The 18,301-nt window shown below is 36.1% G+C and overlaps 1 protein-coding gene across 13 annotated transcripts in view; it reads right to left on the bottom strand.

Annotated features, from left to right (window-relative positions):
* Window positions 1–1,323: 1,323 nt before the first annotated feature.
* The window catches only part of GPHN (gephyrin), a 762,070-nt gene continuing 745,092 nt past the window's right edge, over window positions 1,324–18,301 (bottom strand). For all 13 annotated transcript variants that reach the window (XM_074290409.1, XM_074290412.1, XM_074290421.1 and 10 more), the window contains 4 exons: window positions 17,311–17,375; window positions 14,191–14,294; window positions 6,642–6,738; window positions 1,324–2,334 (listed from right to left, as the gene is read on the bottom strand). In XM_074290409.1, the coding sequence (XP_074146510.1) occupies window positions 2,201–2,334; window positions 6,642–6,738; window positions 14,191–14,294; window positions 17,311–17,375 (400 nt within the window). In that variant the 3' untranslated portion in view covers window positions 1,324–2,200. The remainder of the gene's footprint in view (window positions 2,335–6,641; window positions 6,739–14,190; window positions 14,295–17,310; window positions 17,376–18,301) is intronic.

The following is an 18,301-nucleotide window of genomic DNA, read 5'->3' as shown; positions in this document are numbered from 1 at the left end:
AATTCTTCCTTTGCAACAACAACAACAACAACAAAATTCGGTTCTGCACACATAAATTGTACCTAGGATATACTATAACATATTTAATATGTATGGGAATGCCTGCCATCTAGGGGAGGGGGTGGAGGGAAGAAGGGGAAAATTTCGGAACAGAAGGGAGTACAAGGGATAATGTTGTAAAAAATTACCTATGCATATGTACTGTCAAAAAATGTTATAATTATAAAATTAATTAAAAAAAGAAAAAAAGAAAACAATTAGCTTTTTCACGTCTCCCTTCCTTCAGCTTTCCTTTTCTCCAATCTATCTTCCACCTAACTGCCAAATTGATAGTGAACACATGAGCATGACCAAGTCATTCCCCTGTTCAAGAAGCTTCTCAGGTTCCTCCCTCACATTATCTCTAGAACAAATACAAATTCTATTTGGCATTTAAAATCCTTGACTTTATAATTTGCCTCCAATTTACCTTTCCAGATGTATTTTTCCCTCTTTCATACTCTATAGTCCAGCCAAGCTGTTTCTTTTTCATGACAATCCATCCCCACCTTCATACCTTTGTATGGAATGTCTCTGCAAGGCATGCTCTCCTACTCTCTGTCTCATGCAATCTTTAATTTTTTTAAAGACTTTTGTAAATGCTACTTCCTACATGAGGAACAAACTTCTAGAAGGCAGAGACTGACTGGTTTTTGTCTTTGTGTCATCACTTAGCATAGAAGTGCTTCTGGATTGTAACCAGTTGATTAATAATTCTATGTAAATAGTTCAGCAAAATCAACTAATACGTACACTGTTTCCCTACCTAAGGTATTCACAAGGTATTTACAATATCTATTGAATTTTTCATGGTTTATACAATACATTTGCTGCTTTTGTCCTAAGATTATTAAAAATCTCCCAGGTGCTCATATATGATTTTTCTTATTATTTTCTTTCTCCCAAAGAACTACAGATTTCTGAATTTCAGTATGTTTGTTTTATCATTCTCTTCCAAGCTAATGAATCATATTTCTTTCCAGTTTCCTGCCTTTGCCAGATATTGCAGTTTTCTTAAACGAGGATCCAATTACTCATTTTTGGCCAGGAAACAGTACTTTAGCAAAACTTACTCTTCCTTCCTTTCTGGCCAACTAAGTCTTCTTTTCCAAAGTGCACAAAGTCCAGTTATCAAAAGACTTGAACATTTATGAAGTGAAAGTTCCCTCTTAGTCCAACTTACCTTGCCAGGATATCTTCTTCCTTTCTTTTAGTCTTACTGTACTCCATCTCAGAGGTAAGACAGCCTTTTCTTTTCAAATAATGAGACTTCATACAATGAAATTTTAAATAATGATCAAGGATTTTTTTATTCATTAAGTTTTAATATCATTACAGAAAATGTTATGGTACAGAATTGTTCAACATTAGATTTCTTATTTCTCTGCTCATTTAATTTCCACATGAATGCTGGTAACACTAATATCTGTACAAGATCAGTCTTTGATTCTTTATATTTTTTTAGTTCTGTACATTTTTAAATGTATTGGTTAAAAAGGCTGTCAGCACTTAAGGAAGCAATTTTTTTCTGTTGTTCAAATAAAAGGTATCCAGTTATTGCCCAAGAGGACTGTGCCAGGTGGCTGCTGGGATAAAAAATCCCCCCCAGACACTGCTGCAAAGGGGGTGGTGCACCCCAAGGCAGAGCAAGATTCCCACACAGTCTTCTTTTGGCACTGTGCACATAAACACGAGATACAAGAGAAATAACAAGCCAAAGCTCTCTGTGAAGTGGTTATGAAGCATACTAAGAAGGGAAATCCAAGTATTTCCTAAGCTAGTATAAATAAGCAGACAGCCTTGTTTAAAGAGCATAAGTAGTTGTATTTTAAAGATGAAAAAAACACAAGTTCTGCAGGCACCTACTGCTGTCTACTAAAAGCTACCGCTATTAGACCTAGCATTGAACACACAAAGCAATTGCAAGAAAGGAAAAAGTTGCTTTGATATAATCAGAAGAAATTTCTTTGTTAAGATTTTATTTTTAGGTGTTTTTTTTAAAAGATATTTATTTAAATTCATTTGAAATATAGATCAAGATGTTGACTATACTGATCAACTTTTATCCAAATCAGAAAAAACTAGCTGTGCCATTGCATATTACAGGATACAGTCAATGATATGTAGACATGCATCAAAGCTTTGCTTGCGCTGGTGATCATCATAGCCTTCCAATGACCATGACATCCACCACTTCGCCCTTGTGAAGTTCCACGTACTGCTCAGTTTTTGGAGGTAGCATCAACAATCCATTGGCACTGCGCATACTCATCAGACGACTACTCATCTGATTCCCTGCGAGAGAGAGTTCTGTTAGCAGAATACCTACTGAAAGTATTTATCTTATTTGTATATTATCTCATTTGATCCCCACAATAGTGAGCCTGTAAGGCAAAATTTACAGCTGAGGAAATTGAAGCTCAGGGAATTTATGTGACTTGCCTATGGTTACATACTTAATCAAAGGTGTGTACTATTCAAACTCTGGTCTCATATGACTTTGAGACTATTTTCATTGTGCTTTGCTAAAGACACAAAGCTAGTTAGTTTCAATTTCCTGTTTCAAAATCTTTTCTTTCCAACTTTCTTCCTCTCTGTACCTCATATTCTTTCTCCTTGTAGGTCATAATAAAATTCACCTCAGAGAAGGGGTTCTGATTCACTATTTCTTATCTTGTTCCATCCTAATGCTTCCCTAAATTTCTGTAATGCAGAGGAACCACTGCTTGATGCAAAATGTTACTCCTGATACTTCTCCCAGAACCATCATCCCTATCCAGATTGGCCTTGCCCCTGTCTTAGTTCTTTTGCTCTTCTGCCTTCTGGACCTCTAGATTTTTTTTTATTAAACAACTCCCCTTCATCTCATAACCATTCATTTTCCTGGTGCTTATAAAAAAAAATGGGTTTCTTCAAAAGATATTTCTTGTCACTCTCTCCAATAGCACCAACAGCAACAACAATAATACAACTGGGCCAGAAAGAAGGCTCCTCTGCTTCTTCTGGAGTGCTGCCATTAAATCTAAAACTTTTCTGCCTTTAAGGTTCACTTCATCCATCTATATTATTTGGTCCAGATTCTTTTGAATGTAATCTAATAGGCTCTAGGTCATTCTTTTACTTTTCTTAAGGAGCCCATTCAGTAGCTGGCTTGTAATTCTCTTCTCCATCCTAACTTCTGCTCTCATATTTAGGAACTGTGATATCACAGATATCTTGATCACTTCCATGTAACTTTTTACCTTCTATAACTTCTATGTCATTGATATCACTTTTTTGCCTTCATATTCTTGAACTTTAAGTTGATCAATTCAATTATACATCATCTACACTATTGAATCCTTTGACCATTGGCTTACCACTAATCATTGCTGCGAATTCTAATCTGTGAGTCAATCCCACCATCTGCTTCTTCTCCTCTTAGTTCCAAGCTGCTGAAAGCTACTGAAGGAAGCCATTCAACTGTGACCAATGGGTATATTATAAATTCATGTGACCTTCTCTGCCCTCTTTATACTTCCCTGATTGACTCTCTATCTGACAAGCTCTCTGGAGTTGCTCTCTCCACAAATCCAACATATCTCTCTCTCAGAAGACTTTGCCTCCTAATTGCCTGAGAAAACGAAAGCCATTTAAACATAGCTTATTCATTTCTCCTATTCTATACCTTAAATATCTTCATTTGACCACTCCTTTTTTCCATGCTTTGTCTAGGCTCACCACTCCACTTATGTACCTTGATTCTTTCTCCTCTGGGAGCTTGCACTTTTGATCATCATTTCTCTCACTTTCAGCCTCAGTATCTCCCAATCTAAGGACTCTTTCACTTCACAAAGAGCAGGTCTCTTCCTTTCCCTTCACTAACACCTGATCCTCACTCAAGGTGCTGTCCTCTTGTTCTCTGTGCTCTCTTTCATTGCTAACAAGACTTGGGGACTGAAAGTCATCTATAACCACTGATTTCACCTTATTATCCATTCACTTCTGATCTTTTTTGCGAATGTACTTCCTTGATCTGAACAACTACTAGATGTTCAATTATCTTTTCTACAAAGATGATTTCAAATCAGTATACCAGCCAAGTCCAAAAGAGAGCTGAATATCTTCCTCCCTAAGTCCAATTTCCTCTGAACATCCTACTCTACTACAATAGCTTTCTTAAAGGTTTTCAAAGATGTTAACAGAGAAGTCTGGTAGCCTTTTCTTAGATTTTGTCCTTCATGACTGAATGCTGATGCTGATGACCACCCACATTCTCTCCTTCCTTAGCTTCCATTACTTTGGTTTCTTCTGATTTTCTTACTTGTGTGATATTTTCTTTTTAGTCTTCTTTGTTCATCATCCTCTATCTCCTATCTCTTAAGTGTGAGTGTCCCCCACGTCTCTGTTTTAGGCTTTCTTGCCTTCTTATGCTACACTCTCTCCATTCTGATCTCACTGATCATAGATAACTCTCAGATCTACAAATCCTCCCCAATCTTTCTCTTAAGTAGCCAACTCTGTTGGACATCTCCACTTTTCCATGTTGTCAACACCTCTAACTCAACACATCCATAATGCAACTGATGACTTTACCCCCCTCCGTGTCTGTCTTCTTCAGAGGAGGCATATGACCTTAGTGGCATTCTGGACCCTTCCCTCTCCCTCACCTTACTCTCACCCCGACAACCAATAAGTTGTCAAGTGTGGTGGATGTTCTCTCCATCTCTCACTTACTTGTTACTCTACCTGAACCACTGCTGTCCTAATTCAGGCTATTATTCACCTCACTCTACTACCCTGTTTTAGTTTTTTCTTCTTCAGGCATATGTCTTCTGTCATTCCCTGAACAAAATTTTTTGTCTCTCTATTGCATCTATCATAAGTTCTTTAGAATTGTTTTGGATCATTATATTGTTGATATAATAGCTAAATCATTCACAGTTGATCACCGTATAATATTGCTGATACTGTGTGCAATGTTCTGGTTCTTCTCACTTCACTCTGTTTATATAAGTTCTCCCTATTACTTCTAAATTAAAATGCAAACTCCTCAACTTGGCAAGATTTAAACATACTTCACAGTCATTTCAAACTATCCTACTACCTTTATATTACTTCTTCCTTCACACAACCTATTTTCTAGGCAAATAGGTGTAATTGCTGCTCCCTGAGCCTAATATTCCATTTCCTACACACGAATAAGCTAGCTTTCCTACAAGTTGAGAATTTAAACCCTCCTCATCTCTATATTTCAAAACCCTTCTTTTTCTTTTCAAGCTCAACTCAGGTGATCCCTAAGAAGCCTTCTCTCATCATGCTAATGCTGCCTACCCTCTTCAAGTAGCCTCATATCTGCTTATCCAAACATGTTTTTTTTTCCCCCCAACACTTTGCATGGAGGGCAGCCTGGGCAAAGACACAGTAATAAAAAATGATGTTGTGTGAGGGAAAACAAGGAAATCAGTTTGGCTGACGTTCAAAGCAAGTGTAGGCGTATGATTTACATAGGAAAAGACTGTAAAGATAGTTTAGAATATATTAGGAAGGACTTTAAATGACAGAAGAGTCTGCATTTGATCCTAAAATGATAGGAGACTCAATGAAGTTTCTTAAGCAGGAGAGCGACATGGTCAAACTTGTGTTTTTATAGCTGAATTTTACTTTAGGTGCTCATCTTTTGCTTTTGTTACTGTTGGGAATTATTTTTCTTGAAAGTACAAAAAATCAAATCCAATAAGGTAACTTTTATAGCTTCAATAGGCTATATTTTCTCATTTCATAAAATACCACACTCAGGCTACCCATTTGATATGACAGAAAATGGGGAATTTGTAAAAATAATTTCAGACTCTGAGTTTGTATTGCAATAGAATAATTACCTCCCTGACATATGTAGTCTTTGCACCTAGATTAGAGACAGAGTTAGAAGAGTAGAGATAGCTAAGAATTTTGGAGTCAGGAAGTTGAAATGGAAGAAACAAATGGAGGTAACAGAAAATTGCCACATGGATTTAGAAATCAGAAGTGGCTTTAGTTATATGACATGTATATTTCCATTTCCAGTCTTTACAGTTGCTTTAAGATTTTTTTTTTCAGATTTTGTTTCAAAGGCATTTATGTAAATACACTTGTATTTATAATAACAGTTGAGGATGTATTTAATCAAATTTTTATCTAAGCAGAAAAACTAGCTATCGTAGAGTTGTCCGGAGGAACAGGAAATAATCCTATCACACATCTTCATAGGACCTTGAAATATTACTCCTTGGTATCAACATTTTAGACTGGAATACTTAGAATAGAATAACTGGAGGAGACACTCATTTTAACATGATGGGATAGAGTGAAGCTGCTGCACAAGTGTTCTGCTATTCCACTTTCACAATTCAATTCATTATCTGTAAATCCTAGCTAAATAAAATAAAAGAATCTATGTTTTAATTTTTTACTTTTGCCTGTTATAATGTCAGAATGTCCGATCTGCAGAAATAATTTAACTTATTTGAATTTTTAAAAGGAAAATTTCCAATAATCTGAATAGTCAAGTCAATATAAAGTGGTAAGTAATCATGCACATAGAACAGGTACATAAAGTGTTCTTGAACACAGATATGACTAACCTGTACTCTGAGCCCAAGGCAGCGGTTCTTGGTGATGCCAAGTCAGGATACACCTATGGTATTCTGGGCGAGGATCCAATTTCACATCACATGATAACTGTAGAAACAAAGGGTAAAGGAAAAAAGAAATTTGTTATTTTTCTCTCATTGATTATGACTGGCAGGACCAATAACTAAGGGTCCAATGCACCTTTCACTATCACTATTTCTACTAATGGCAGGTTGGGCCTTTGGGGGATGAAAGAAGGTCAAGAAGCCTTTATGCCTAATGTGAGAGAAAGACTTCCTGAATGATAGTGATTGTGTTAACATATAGCATAAATAAGTTAGAATCAAAGCAGTTTGTAAAGTAGCATATAAAAAAATTCTTTTCAAGAATTTAAATGTATATGAACAGGAGAACAAACAAACAAACCCCAGCATGAAGACAGTACATTTTCTCTTTAGAGTTTCTCATTGGTACTCTGACACCAAGAAATATATCTATGTCTATCTATCCAAACATATATTTACATATTGATATAGATATCCATATATTACACATTCATCTAAAGTAAGATTCATTATTATAGCTGAGGAAGATAATTTTTCTTACGAGTTATAACAATCTGGATTAACCAGAACATTATAAAAAAATTCTTCTGGATGACTCCTTTTCATGGAATGAAAAAGGACAAAGAAATCCTTTGGTTACCAACATAGCAAAAACAATACACCCACATCATATATCATTGACTGACTAATTAGACTTTGAACCAATCAGATTTAAGTTCTACTCCTTTTATGTTTGACTTTTAATTCCTCCTCAGTGATAAATCTGATATGCTAAAGAAAGAACAGGTACAAAAAACAAGATAAGTAGGTGCCTAAAGAGTATTCTCTAAGATGAATAACACACAATTATACATCATACTCATTGAAGGTTTAGTTCAATGTCAGAATAAATAAGGTTTGCTCAGGTATGTGGAAACTAATATTTCCCTCAAGCTTTTACCTTTTAAGTAGTCTTAAGTCTATTACCTCCAGAAGAAATCATAATTATATAAAATCTTGAAAAAATGGAAATCTGATTACTTTAACAACAGATCTAGCCTGTGCTCATTTGTACTATGCTTTTAAAGCATTCCTCCCTATTTTTCCCCTAAGTTCTTTATCTCTTTCAGGACATGGCTTGAAATTTATTTCCCTCAAGAAATTTTTTCTGACTAAATCGCATCCATTTGATTACTCCCTTACTCTTTGCTGATCATATACCATAGTAAACTCAGTTTATACTATTTTTTCATATGTATTGATTTAGAACTTGTCTTATCTAATATCATATGAGCTTAATATAATCAAGCTGTTTCATGTCATAATCATATTGATATTTCCCTTAGTGTAGAGAGCTTTGATTTCTTTTTGTATTCTCCACAATAGTCTGGGAGTTAGGAAATGTTTCTGTTACTGATGAGGTTTAGATTTGGGGAACCTGAATGAAATTAGGGTTTTTGGTGATCAGGGAATTAAATGAGGTCTAGTGGCAGGTTTGGGGTTCAGGGTAGATTTGGTTCCCCTGCATCCCTTTGGGATTTGGCACAAGGGTAGGGAGTTTTGGGGAACCCCCTTCTGGTGGCACAAGAAGTTCTCTGTAAAGGAATTTACAGACCGAAAACTTAGATTGATAAAAGAGGTTTATTATGGGGATTGGAAATAAGGTTAAAGTCTGGTTAAGGAAATATGTAAGGATAAAGAGAAGATGGCACTGGAAAAGAATATTCCAGTGGACAGATCTATGGAAAATGGAATTTTGCACTGAGAATGCAGTTTTCAGTGGGCAGAAAGACCTGGTAGTAAAGGGAACTGCCAAGGTCCACCTGCAAAGACCTTAGTTGATGGAAGCTCATTATATTGTATTGCTTGGCTTGGTGGGGGTTGGGAAACCAGAGCAGATCATCATAATGGGGGCTAGGAGAGTCCAAGTTGGCTCAGGTCCTGATGGGGGCTGGGACAAGTCCAGATCTCCTATTGAAATTCAAAGGGATGCTTTTGACCAGGATTTGTGAATCAAAGACCCTGGCATCTTGGATTGATAATGCATCAGCCAGGAGGGCCATGGGAATCTGAAAGGAATCACAGATCAATAGGAAATACAGTTTCTTAAAGGGACCACAACCTGCTTCATTACCAGGTCTGCCACATGCTATTTGAACTGGAACAAATTACTTAAAATTTTATATGCTTCAATTTTCTTATGTACAATGACAGTAGGGCAGAAAATTTCTAAGGTGTTCTCTTCAACCTTTGTTTTAAAGCCTGAGTTGACAGTCAGAGAAAACAAAGTCATCTTCTACAAAGTTAAAAATAAAGACTCAATCATAATAACAATATCATGATTATATGATACTTTTCTTATTAGCCATATAGTTTTCAGGAAATCTGAATGTTAATTATGAAGGCAAAAATATATTGTGCCTTTTTTAGGAAAAAATATTTATAACAAATCCAAGGGATCAAAAAACTACTTAGCCACTTTCAAAAAGTAGGTATCAGTCATCTCCTGCCAGGAAGTGTTTATGGGATCATTCTTTTACTTCCAGATAGCTTCACCCAAGGCCAGATGGTAATTGCTTTCTTCAATCTCTAGGTAAGAGTTCAGTTGAATATGAAAACTAACCAGTCTTGGTCTTGAATGGGACTGATTGGATGAAGTTTTCTCAATTTGAGACTAAGTCACATGATCCCTATTCCCAGGTCTTAAACCCTGGGTTGCAGGGAGTCACAGGGTCTCTAAATGTCAGACCCACAGGAAGCAGACAACATTGGTCAAGGATGGTTATGTCCTTTTAGTCTATCCAATGAAAAGGCTTGGGTCGTTTACTTTTTAAATCTCTGGTAAGCCGGAAGCTGGTCAGGTTTCTCCTAGCACATGGTGGGAACTGTATTGGCTCACATGTGTGTGTCTGGACCTCTCCCTGCAGAAATTAAATAAATGCTTTCTCTTTGTACCTGAATTAATTCTCATTAGTTAAATTGGGAAAGAGGGTCTAGCACCTGTCCTACACAGTCTCATGGACAGGGATTTGTTCTAAGTCTATACCCAAACTGGTTCGTGAGATTTTTGGGCTGAGAAGATAAGGATACTCTAAAATGCTGTTTGCCAGAGTCCAGAAACTAACCTACATCACCCCATTAACAAACTATTATTAAGTGCCAAAAACAGATCCAGGAAACAACGACAAAAGGAAAGCATCCCTTTAAAGGAGCTTAATTGCTCCAGGGAAAGAGAACATATACACAAATAAGCAAATATAAAATCAGTCCACTGCATCTGGGAAGATGGCAGAATAGGTTGGTAAATTTCAAGCTCTCCAGGTTTCCCCCATAAACAGAATGAATTTGTGCCTCAGGGTGAACATAGATTGGGGAAAAATCAAGAAGACTTGGGGGCAGCACAGGGGAACTCCAGATTCAACCCAGAGCTGAAAAAAGACCACAGATTGGAGATTAACCCATTTGAATTGCAAACATCTCCAAGCTAGCTCCAGAGAAACATCAAATGGGGAGCTCTGGGGGCTACCTGGATGTGACTAGAGCCTCAACAGGAACCACAGAGACTTTTACCCCCTGGACTGTTTGTGGAGTTGTTTGAGTCCAGGAAGACTAGGTGAACCCTGGCTGATTGGGGAATACCAGGTTCTGGGAGAGAAGGAACTAGCACACAATGAATGCAGAGACAATGGGGTAGGGGCACTGCTGGCTGTGGGTACTTGCAGGATGGCGGAATTCTTGGTTTGGGTTCCAGGTCAGGGAGGAGAGCTGAAGAAAAGTTTGAGGCACCATCTCCTCACTCCACAATTATAGGCACTTACACTAATACTTCTTATTTAAAAAAAAAAATGAATCGACAAAGAAGAAAGAACTCCATCATTGAAATATATTATGGGAACAGGGAAGACTGGGGTTAATCTTCAGAGGAGAACACTTTAGTAAAAAAAAAAGCTTCTTTTCCAAAGAATAATGTGAAAGAAAATTTATAGAAGAACTCAAAAAATTATGAGTTTGTATGTAAATTCAGATTATATATGCCTTCATGCTTGTATCAGTCACAAAGTATTTGTTCAGTGTTTACAATGTACAGAGCTCTGTGTACTCTGGAAGAATAATAAGGAAAGAGATTCTCATAAGGAGTGGCAATCCTGATTCCTTTCTGCATGAAAACTTACCTTTCTAGGATTGCTACACACATCTTTACTTCATGGACTGCCAGACTATACGCCTTGCACAGGCGGACCCTGAGGAGAACACACTCCCTCCTCACCTTTGCCTCACAAAAGCCCTAGTTTCCTTCAAAGCTCAACTAAAGCATCAACTTCTCCTAGAGGCCTTTTTGTTCTCTTCTTACTTGTTTTTATTCTGTACCCATAGAGCCTGGCCTCCAGCCACAGGGGCTACAAAGGTGGCCCCAGAGTTCAGCATTCGGGTCTCACCTCTGATTCTCGGCTATGGGACCTTGCACAAGATGCTGTACCATCCTCTGATCCTCTGATCCAAGCAACTCTCCAGGATTAAAATTGCAAAAAGGTTGCTGACAAGCATTGATAGAAGACATACCCTCATCTGGAAATTCTATATTAATAAAATTATCACTGTCCAGTACCTATCCCTACATTATATCTTGTATAATTAAAAAGGTGTCATTCTTTAAAGAATGAATGTAAGATCCTTGGAGAAGGAGGAAAATGCTTCTTCAGTTCTAACCATGATCAATCAGAGAAACAAAGAGGCAAAGTGAAGGCTCCATGTGGGCATCCTGTAAAATACTGTAGCACCAAATGGCTGATCTTCCAATGAAACCTGGTCCAGCCTTTGAAAACAATGTGCAGCTTCAAAGGTCTCTGCGGCTGAGGTGGAGACCAGGGCCTTCGCACAGAGGCATCAGGGAGGGCCAGAAGCGGCAGAGAAAGGCCAGACCTCAAATTAAGGCCTCATTCCTTTGCCTTTTGTTAATGACTTGCCTCCCTGTTCACTTAGAAAGCTGAGATTGTAAAATTTACACTTTTTAAAGCAAAATGAAATGACTGGATACTGAGGATGTGATTATGTGTCAGTGAAAAGACTGGGGTGATTGTGGTGGTTAAAAGTGCTTGTTAAAATAAGTTAGGGATGGTGTTTAAGAGGTAAATGTCCAAGTTGATGAGGCTTTGCTGGCAGACAGAGTGATATGGCTCTGTGGGAGATAGGAATTTGATGGATTCTTGGACCAAGTTTTGCATTCCTATTAACTGACAGGAAATTAGAAACAATGTATAGAACATCAGAGTGATTTAAGGAGCCCATCCAGCCAGTTTTGCCTAATGGAATGTAGCTACAAATGTCAATCTCAAAAAAAGAGAAATTGTAGGTATTGATGTAAGTAAAGCACAAAAGGATTCCTGAAGCTTTTCTAGTGCCAGAAAATTCTGATTAGTATTCTCTTGTCAGTAACAGAATTTTCTTGTTTCCTAAATTTAGTATGATGTTTAAATAGTAAATAAGTTGCTTGGTTAATATGCTCTAGTCAGTCAGAGTATTTTTCTGCTTTTTGTTGAATTTTATTTGTTTATTTTTAGTAATTGATCTCAAACTAAGGGCGGGAAAGGCTATATAGTTAACAACAACAACAAAAAAAAGTCTAAAATAACTACCCTGAACTCCTTGTTGGACTTTCACTCCAAATGTGGAAATGTATTGACATAGTAAAAGTTAAGCAGCTGACTTAAAGAAGAAAAAGCCCTTTCTACACACTATTCTACCCTTCATTTTTCAGTCTTATAATATTTCTTTTTTATGTTTAATTTTATTTTTTTAAAATTAAAGCTTTTTAATTTTCAAAAGGTATGCATAGATAATTTTCAACATTAATCCTTGCAAAATCTTGTGTTCCAATTTTCCTCCTTCTTCCCCCCATCCTCTCCCCTAGATAACAAGTAATCCAGTATATGTTAAACATAGTAAAAATATGTTAAATCCAATATACGCATACATATTTATATAATTATATTGCTGCACAAAAAGAATCAAATCAAAAAGGGAAAAAATGAGAAAGAAAATAAAATGCAAGCAAACAACAAAGAGTGAGAATGCTATGTTGAGATCCACTCTCAGTTCCCATAGTCTTCTCTCTGGATGTAGATGACTCTCTTCATCACAAGATCTTTAGAACTGACCTGAATCATCTCATTGTTGAAAAGAGCCACTTATACTTTTTCTAAAGTCTAAAAATTCTTAAATTTTGCACTATTAGTCCTAGATAAAATGTTTTAAGGAACCCCAAGCAATTATTTCTTTTCCTTCATATTATATAAAGTTCAGATGTTAATAAAATATTTGGCTATACTGGAGGTAGATATGGGAAAAATTTTATCACCAAGAAAAAAAGTAGCAGAAAGAATGCCAATAATTTCAGTATTATATGCCTACTTCCCCCTCTATGTAACATGTTTTTGAGCATAATCTATACATGTATTAAAGTCATCATTGTTATGAGAAGGGAATAGGCAAACTTTTCTGTGAATGCCATACAGAGATGTCAAACACTCTCCCAAGTGCAGCCAAATCAGATTAAATTGTAATTTGAAAATATTTTTAAAAAGTAAAAATGCAATAGAACATATACAGTTAATATGTGCATTAAGGAAGGATTTCTTTAGCATAAGTTGGATAACCATTGTTCAGGAATATTTTAGAGAGCACTCCTTCTTAGGCATGGGTTGCATACCCTTTAAGTTTTTTTTCCAAATTCAACATTTTGTTGCCATATCTGTCTTTGGTCTTGTAGTTTGTCCATTTAAAAAAAGATTTTCATTACAGAGTAAGAAAAATGTAGGAACATAATCAAATTTTGTTCTCATTCCTTTGGCAGATGAAGGAAAGGAAAGATTAAACTTATTCCAAATAACTTTAGTGTTATTTCCCTATATTAGTGTTCATTCTTTAAAATCCTTTATAGGCATCTTTCCTTATTTGTCATCAGTATTTTTCTTATATATCTTTTCTTATCTGTTGAGTGATAGCTCATTGACAGCAGGGACTATGACTTACTTATTTCTGTATCCTCAGTATCTTGCAGAATACTTTAACCAAAACAGAATCACTGGGTTAAGTCTAGTGGGAGGGCACATCTCTATGTAAATATAGTTGCAATACTAGGCTTTTATACCAAGGAAAAAGGTTTGATTCAAATCCTTTGCCAGTTTGTGATCAGGGTAGTGCCTACCATGCCCTGGACTTTTTCTTGGCAGTGTAATAGCTCCCTTAACATCCATTCTTAATTTTTAGTTCTTAGAGGTTCTTTGTTGGCTTTCAATTATATGACAATTATTCTCCCCTGGAGACAAGGATGACTTCAGTAGAGAATGTGGAAGGAGAGCAGAAGAGACTGGCTTTTTCCAAATTTACATTTTCTTCCCTTGTTTGTAAAAACTTAACACTCCAAGTAGTTTTAGACAACTAAAAAAAAAAAAATGGGTTTTTAGAGTTTAGGGGTTTTTTGTTTGTCTGTTTGTTTGCTACAATTAGAAAACATTACCCTGGCTTTGATAATTGTTGGTCGAGGATCTAGGATTCCCTGCATCTTCCTTAGTGCTGGGACAACAAAGAGATTGCAGGTGACCACAGCTGACACAGGATTTCCTGAAAAATAAAACCAATTAGTCATAGTATAAACAAAGAAATGTTTCCTAATTAATGTCCTTACTACTAGATTTTCATTTTTTTTTGGTATACAAAAACCTCCTCCTGGAGCTATTTTGAGGTAAGAGCTTTGAAAACTGTAAAGTGCTGAAGTTTAACTGTAGTGACCTAAAATTGATTGATCTATAGCCATTCCTACATCAGAAGCACCTCAAATTGAAAAAAGGATCTAAAATAAAAGTGATTATATAAAATGCTAGGGATTATATAGCAACTCCAGTTGTTCTGAATGCTCATACAATTTCTTCAATACTTTGCTGTCATGACTTCACTCATGGAAAAATTCCTTCATGGATGCAGACTATGTCACATTTCTGCTTTTTCCATGGTGGATCCAACCTAACATGTTGCATGCTTTCCTTTGACACTTTATATATTTTGTAGGTACCAATCAATGATTCAATTTATCTTTCTGTTAGCTCTTACTCTTAACCACAAGATCAGTCTATGACATTTTTTAATTGTGCATTTCCTTTTTTTTTTTTTTTTTTTTTTTTTGGCTAAGGCAACTGGGAATAAGTAACTTGCCCAGGGTCACACAGATAGGCAGTGTTAAGTGTCTGAGGCCAGATTTGAACTCGGGTTCTCCTGTCTTCAGGACTGGTGCTCTGTCCACTGTATCACCTAGCTTCCCTCCATGCATTTCCTTGATTACATATTCTTTATGCTACAGACAGATAAGGGAGTCTATAATACTACCAAATGATTTTAAAATTAGAAAGAGGAACTGAGGAAAGAAAATGTAATTATTTAAGAAGAATTTCCTCTCAGAAGGAAGCCAGTATAGTACAGTGGACTGAAAGTCAAAAGAATATCATTGGAGTCTTTACTTTGTTTTTAACTAGCTATGTGATCATGGTTAAATTACTTGACCTCTCTGTGCCTCAGTTTCTACATAGTTTGGACTAGATAGTTTCTAAGATTCCTTCAAGATCAGAAATAATTTGATTTTATGATTCTGATATTTTCCCATACTTTAACACAAGCAGTTATAATGGTAGGAGTAAGATCTGTGGTTTTTGTTTTTGTTTTTAAGTTTTTCTTCATAAGGCTCTTTAAAGAAAAGAAACTGAAACCTTTAAGGCTCTACAACTCATTGCTGGACATCTCCCCACTATCTACCCATACCTAAAACTCAGTTCAACAAACATTAATTAAGTGCTTACAGTGTGAAAGACACTGTGTTGAGCACCTGAGATATACAAATGGAAAACAGCCTAGACCCTGCCTCAAGGAGTTTACAGTCTATTGGTGAGATACCAGAGGTGTCACATAATATAGAATGTGATGGAAACAAAGAAGAAATCTAACTAGGATACTCTGCAAAAATTTGAGAAGGAAGAAAATAACCTTTTAAGGGTGGGAAGAGATTAAAGAAGGCTAGAATATTAGTAAAGCCTTAAGGAAAGAATTTTAAGTTAGAGATGAAGAATACACACATGATATGTATAGTACATGAATGGATGGAAGTACAAAATGGGAAGTCAAGATTGAGAAGTAGTTAATAGCTCAGTCTGGCTGGAACTCAGAGTGTATGTGAAAAATAGAAAGCCTGGATAGAGATAAATTTTGGATAGTTTAAAATGACAGGCTACTTTATCTTAAAGGCATCTGGAAGGCGTGTGGTTTCTGACAAGACTTGTGCATTAGGAAGATTATTTTGTCAAATATGTGAAGGATGGATTAAAGGAGGGCAGGGACTAGAGATGGAGAAGTTAATATATCCCAATCCGAACTGATTATTCTTTTGTCCCCCAGCCAACCTAGCTTTCTACTACTTGGGCTGAGTATTGAAGGGAAGTAGTGGTTCCAAAGTAGTAAAGGTGAAGAGGATAGATGTGAGAGCTGTTAAGGAGGTGGATATCCAAACATTTTGGAGAGCAATCTGGAATCATGCCCAAAAGATTATAAAATTGGAAGGACCCATATATGCAAAAATGTTTATAGCTATCCTTTTCCTTTTACCTTGAAATAGAAGAGTGAAAATTCTGGAAAAGCCCAGAAAACCTTCAATCAACAGAGATTCTATCTCCATTTTAAAATGAATTGTTTAAAAAAAAATCATAAAGACTTAAAGATTCTGTTTGGCAATGAGGAGGAGCTAGCTTTGGAGGAGAGTGCCCTTTGCTGTCTTTATAATTTCAGATGCGAGATGCTGCTGCCCTCTTTTGGTTCATTAGGGATGAGCAGAGAACATTTCAAGCTGTAGTAACAGTTTCTTGCTGGGTATTTTGGGGGAGACAATTTCAGAGTCACTGCCAGTAACCCCTCATGCTAATGTATCTTTGGTTCTATGGTCAACTAAGAGACTGTAAATCAATTAAAAATGCTAAATCTGTGAGACATTCTGGGATGAGCATGTGGATTGCAGAAGACTAGATTTTCGGATCCCAGTTTTCCTCCATTGTTGTATTCTAATATCCGCACAAATTGGCCTTCTTTCTTTTCTTCATCTGTGACACTCGTCTCCTACCCTAGTGCTTTTACGTGCCTAGAAAACATTCCCTCTTCAACTCTTCAGAATCTAAATTTCTTCACTCCCTCAAGGCTCAGCTTAAGTGACAGCTTCTGGATAGATTCCTCTAGCTCTCTGTGCCTTTCTTCCCCATTCTCAATTTTGTCTATAATTTTATATGTACGTTTCTTCCTTAGCTATATTGTAAACTCCTTAAGGGCAGGGACAGTTTCCTTTTTGTCTCTGAATTTGCACAGAATCCATGGATCCAGGTTCTTCAAAGTTCTAGAAGTGGGATAACATTATTCGAGAATTACACTGCATTTTAGAACCATAAAGAAACTCAGAGGTCATCTGATTTACTCATAGTCATCATCCACCAGCTCTCTCTGACAAACTGAAGGCTAAGTGGCTTAGGATATGCTCAAAAGATTGAAGTGGGAAATTACAAAATGTTTCTGTCCCTTTTCCAGAGAGCCACAGAAATTATGTTTTTCTTACCTGGTAGTGCAAAGATTATTTTTCTTACTCCATCAATGTCCAAGGTTGCAAATGTTGTTGGCAGGCTAGAGAGAAATGAAGATGTTTTTATAAATTAGGTATAAAATGTATAATTGAAGTAAATTCTGAGGTACTTTGGTTATAGCAGTATAGTATAAATGATCACTTATATTTGAAATACTTTATTAATCTTTCTTATAGCCCCTTGAATACTAAAGTATTTAACAAGAATTTAAGGACACTTCTTGTTAATATTTTTCTTAAGTGTCCAAGCTCTTCTTTTTTTTTTTTAGTATGTCATTTTCCTTCCTTTAGTCTGCTTGGAGTACAAATGTGTAACTACAAATTCCAAAGTTTATTCTACTCTTCTAATGATTCAATTCTTTACAGTGCTGTAGAGTTTTTTTTTTCATCTTTTATTAAATTAACAAAAATCTTCAAAAACCTTTTTTTTTACTTTTTACTTTTAAAATTTATTTTATTTTTAATTTAAGTTAAAAATTTTTAAATTTTTTTTTTAAATGCTAGACTCTTTCTTCATTTGTCTTGAAGGTAAAATTCCATTATAATAAACCTAAGCTAATCAGGACATTTAAGGTTTATCTCACATATTCTTGCCATGGTTTTTTTTTTTTTTCCCTTTGTTTTAGCTATAAGTGGAACTCTTTCTAAAATTGGTATCATATATATTAAGAAATGATACAACACAACAGGAAAAGAAATGGATATAGTTGGGGTCTGATCTCTGATAAATATTTGCTGGCTGTTTGACTCCTTTTAACTACCTGTATGACTTTCTTGTTAAGATGACTCACTTCAGCATCAATCTGAGTCCCCTTTTCCGAAATATCTTAAAATTGAGGATTGCACTTCCCAGGTTAAAGGAAAGTTCCTTGAGAAACATTATGAGTTGTATCTTATTTACTGACCTAGCTCAATGCTTGGATGATTTGAAAATGAAATCCCTTTGTAAAATATAAAGCACTATATA

The sequence above is a fragment of the Sminthopsis crassicaudata genome, chromosome 2 (genome assembly GCF_048593235.1).
Source record: "Sminthopsis crassicaudata isolate SCR6 chromosome 2, ASM4859323v1, whole genome shotgun sequence".
Lineage (NCBI taxonomy): Eukaryota > Metazoa > Chordata > Mammalia > Dasyuromorphia > Dasyuridae > Sminthopsis > Sminthopsis crassicaudata.
This window is presented reverse-complemented; position numbering and strand designations above follow the sequence as displayed.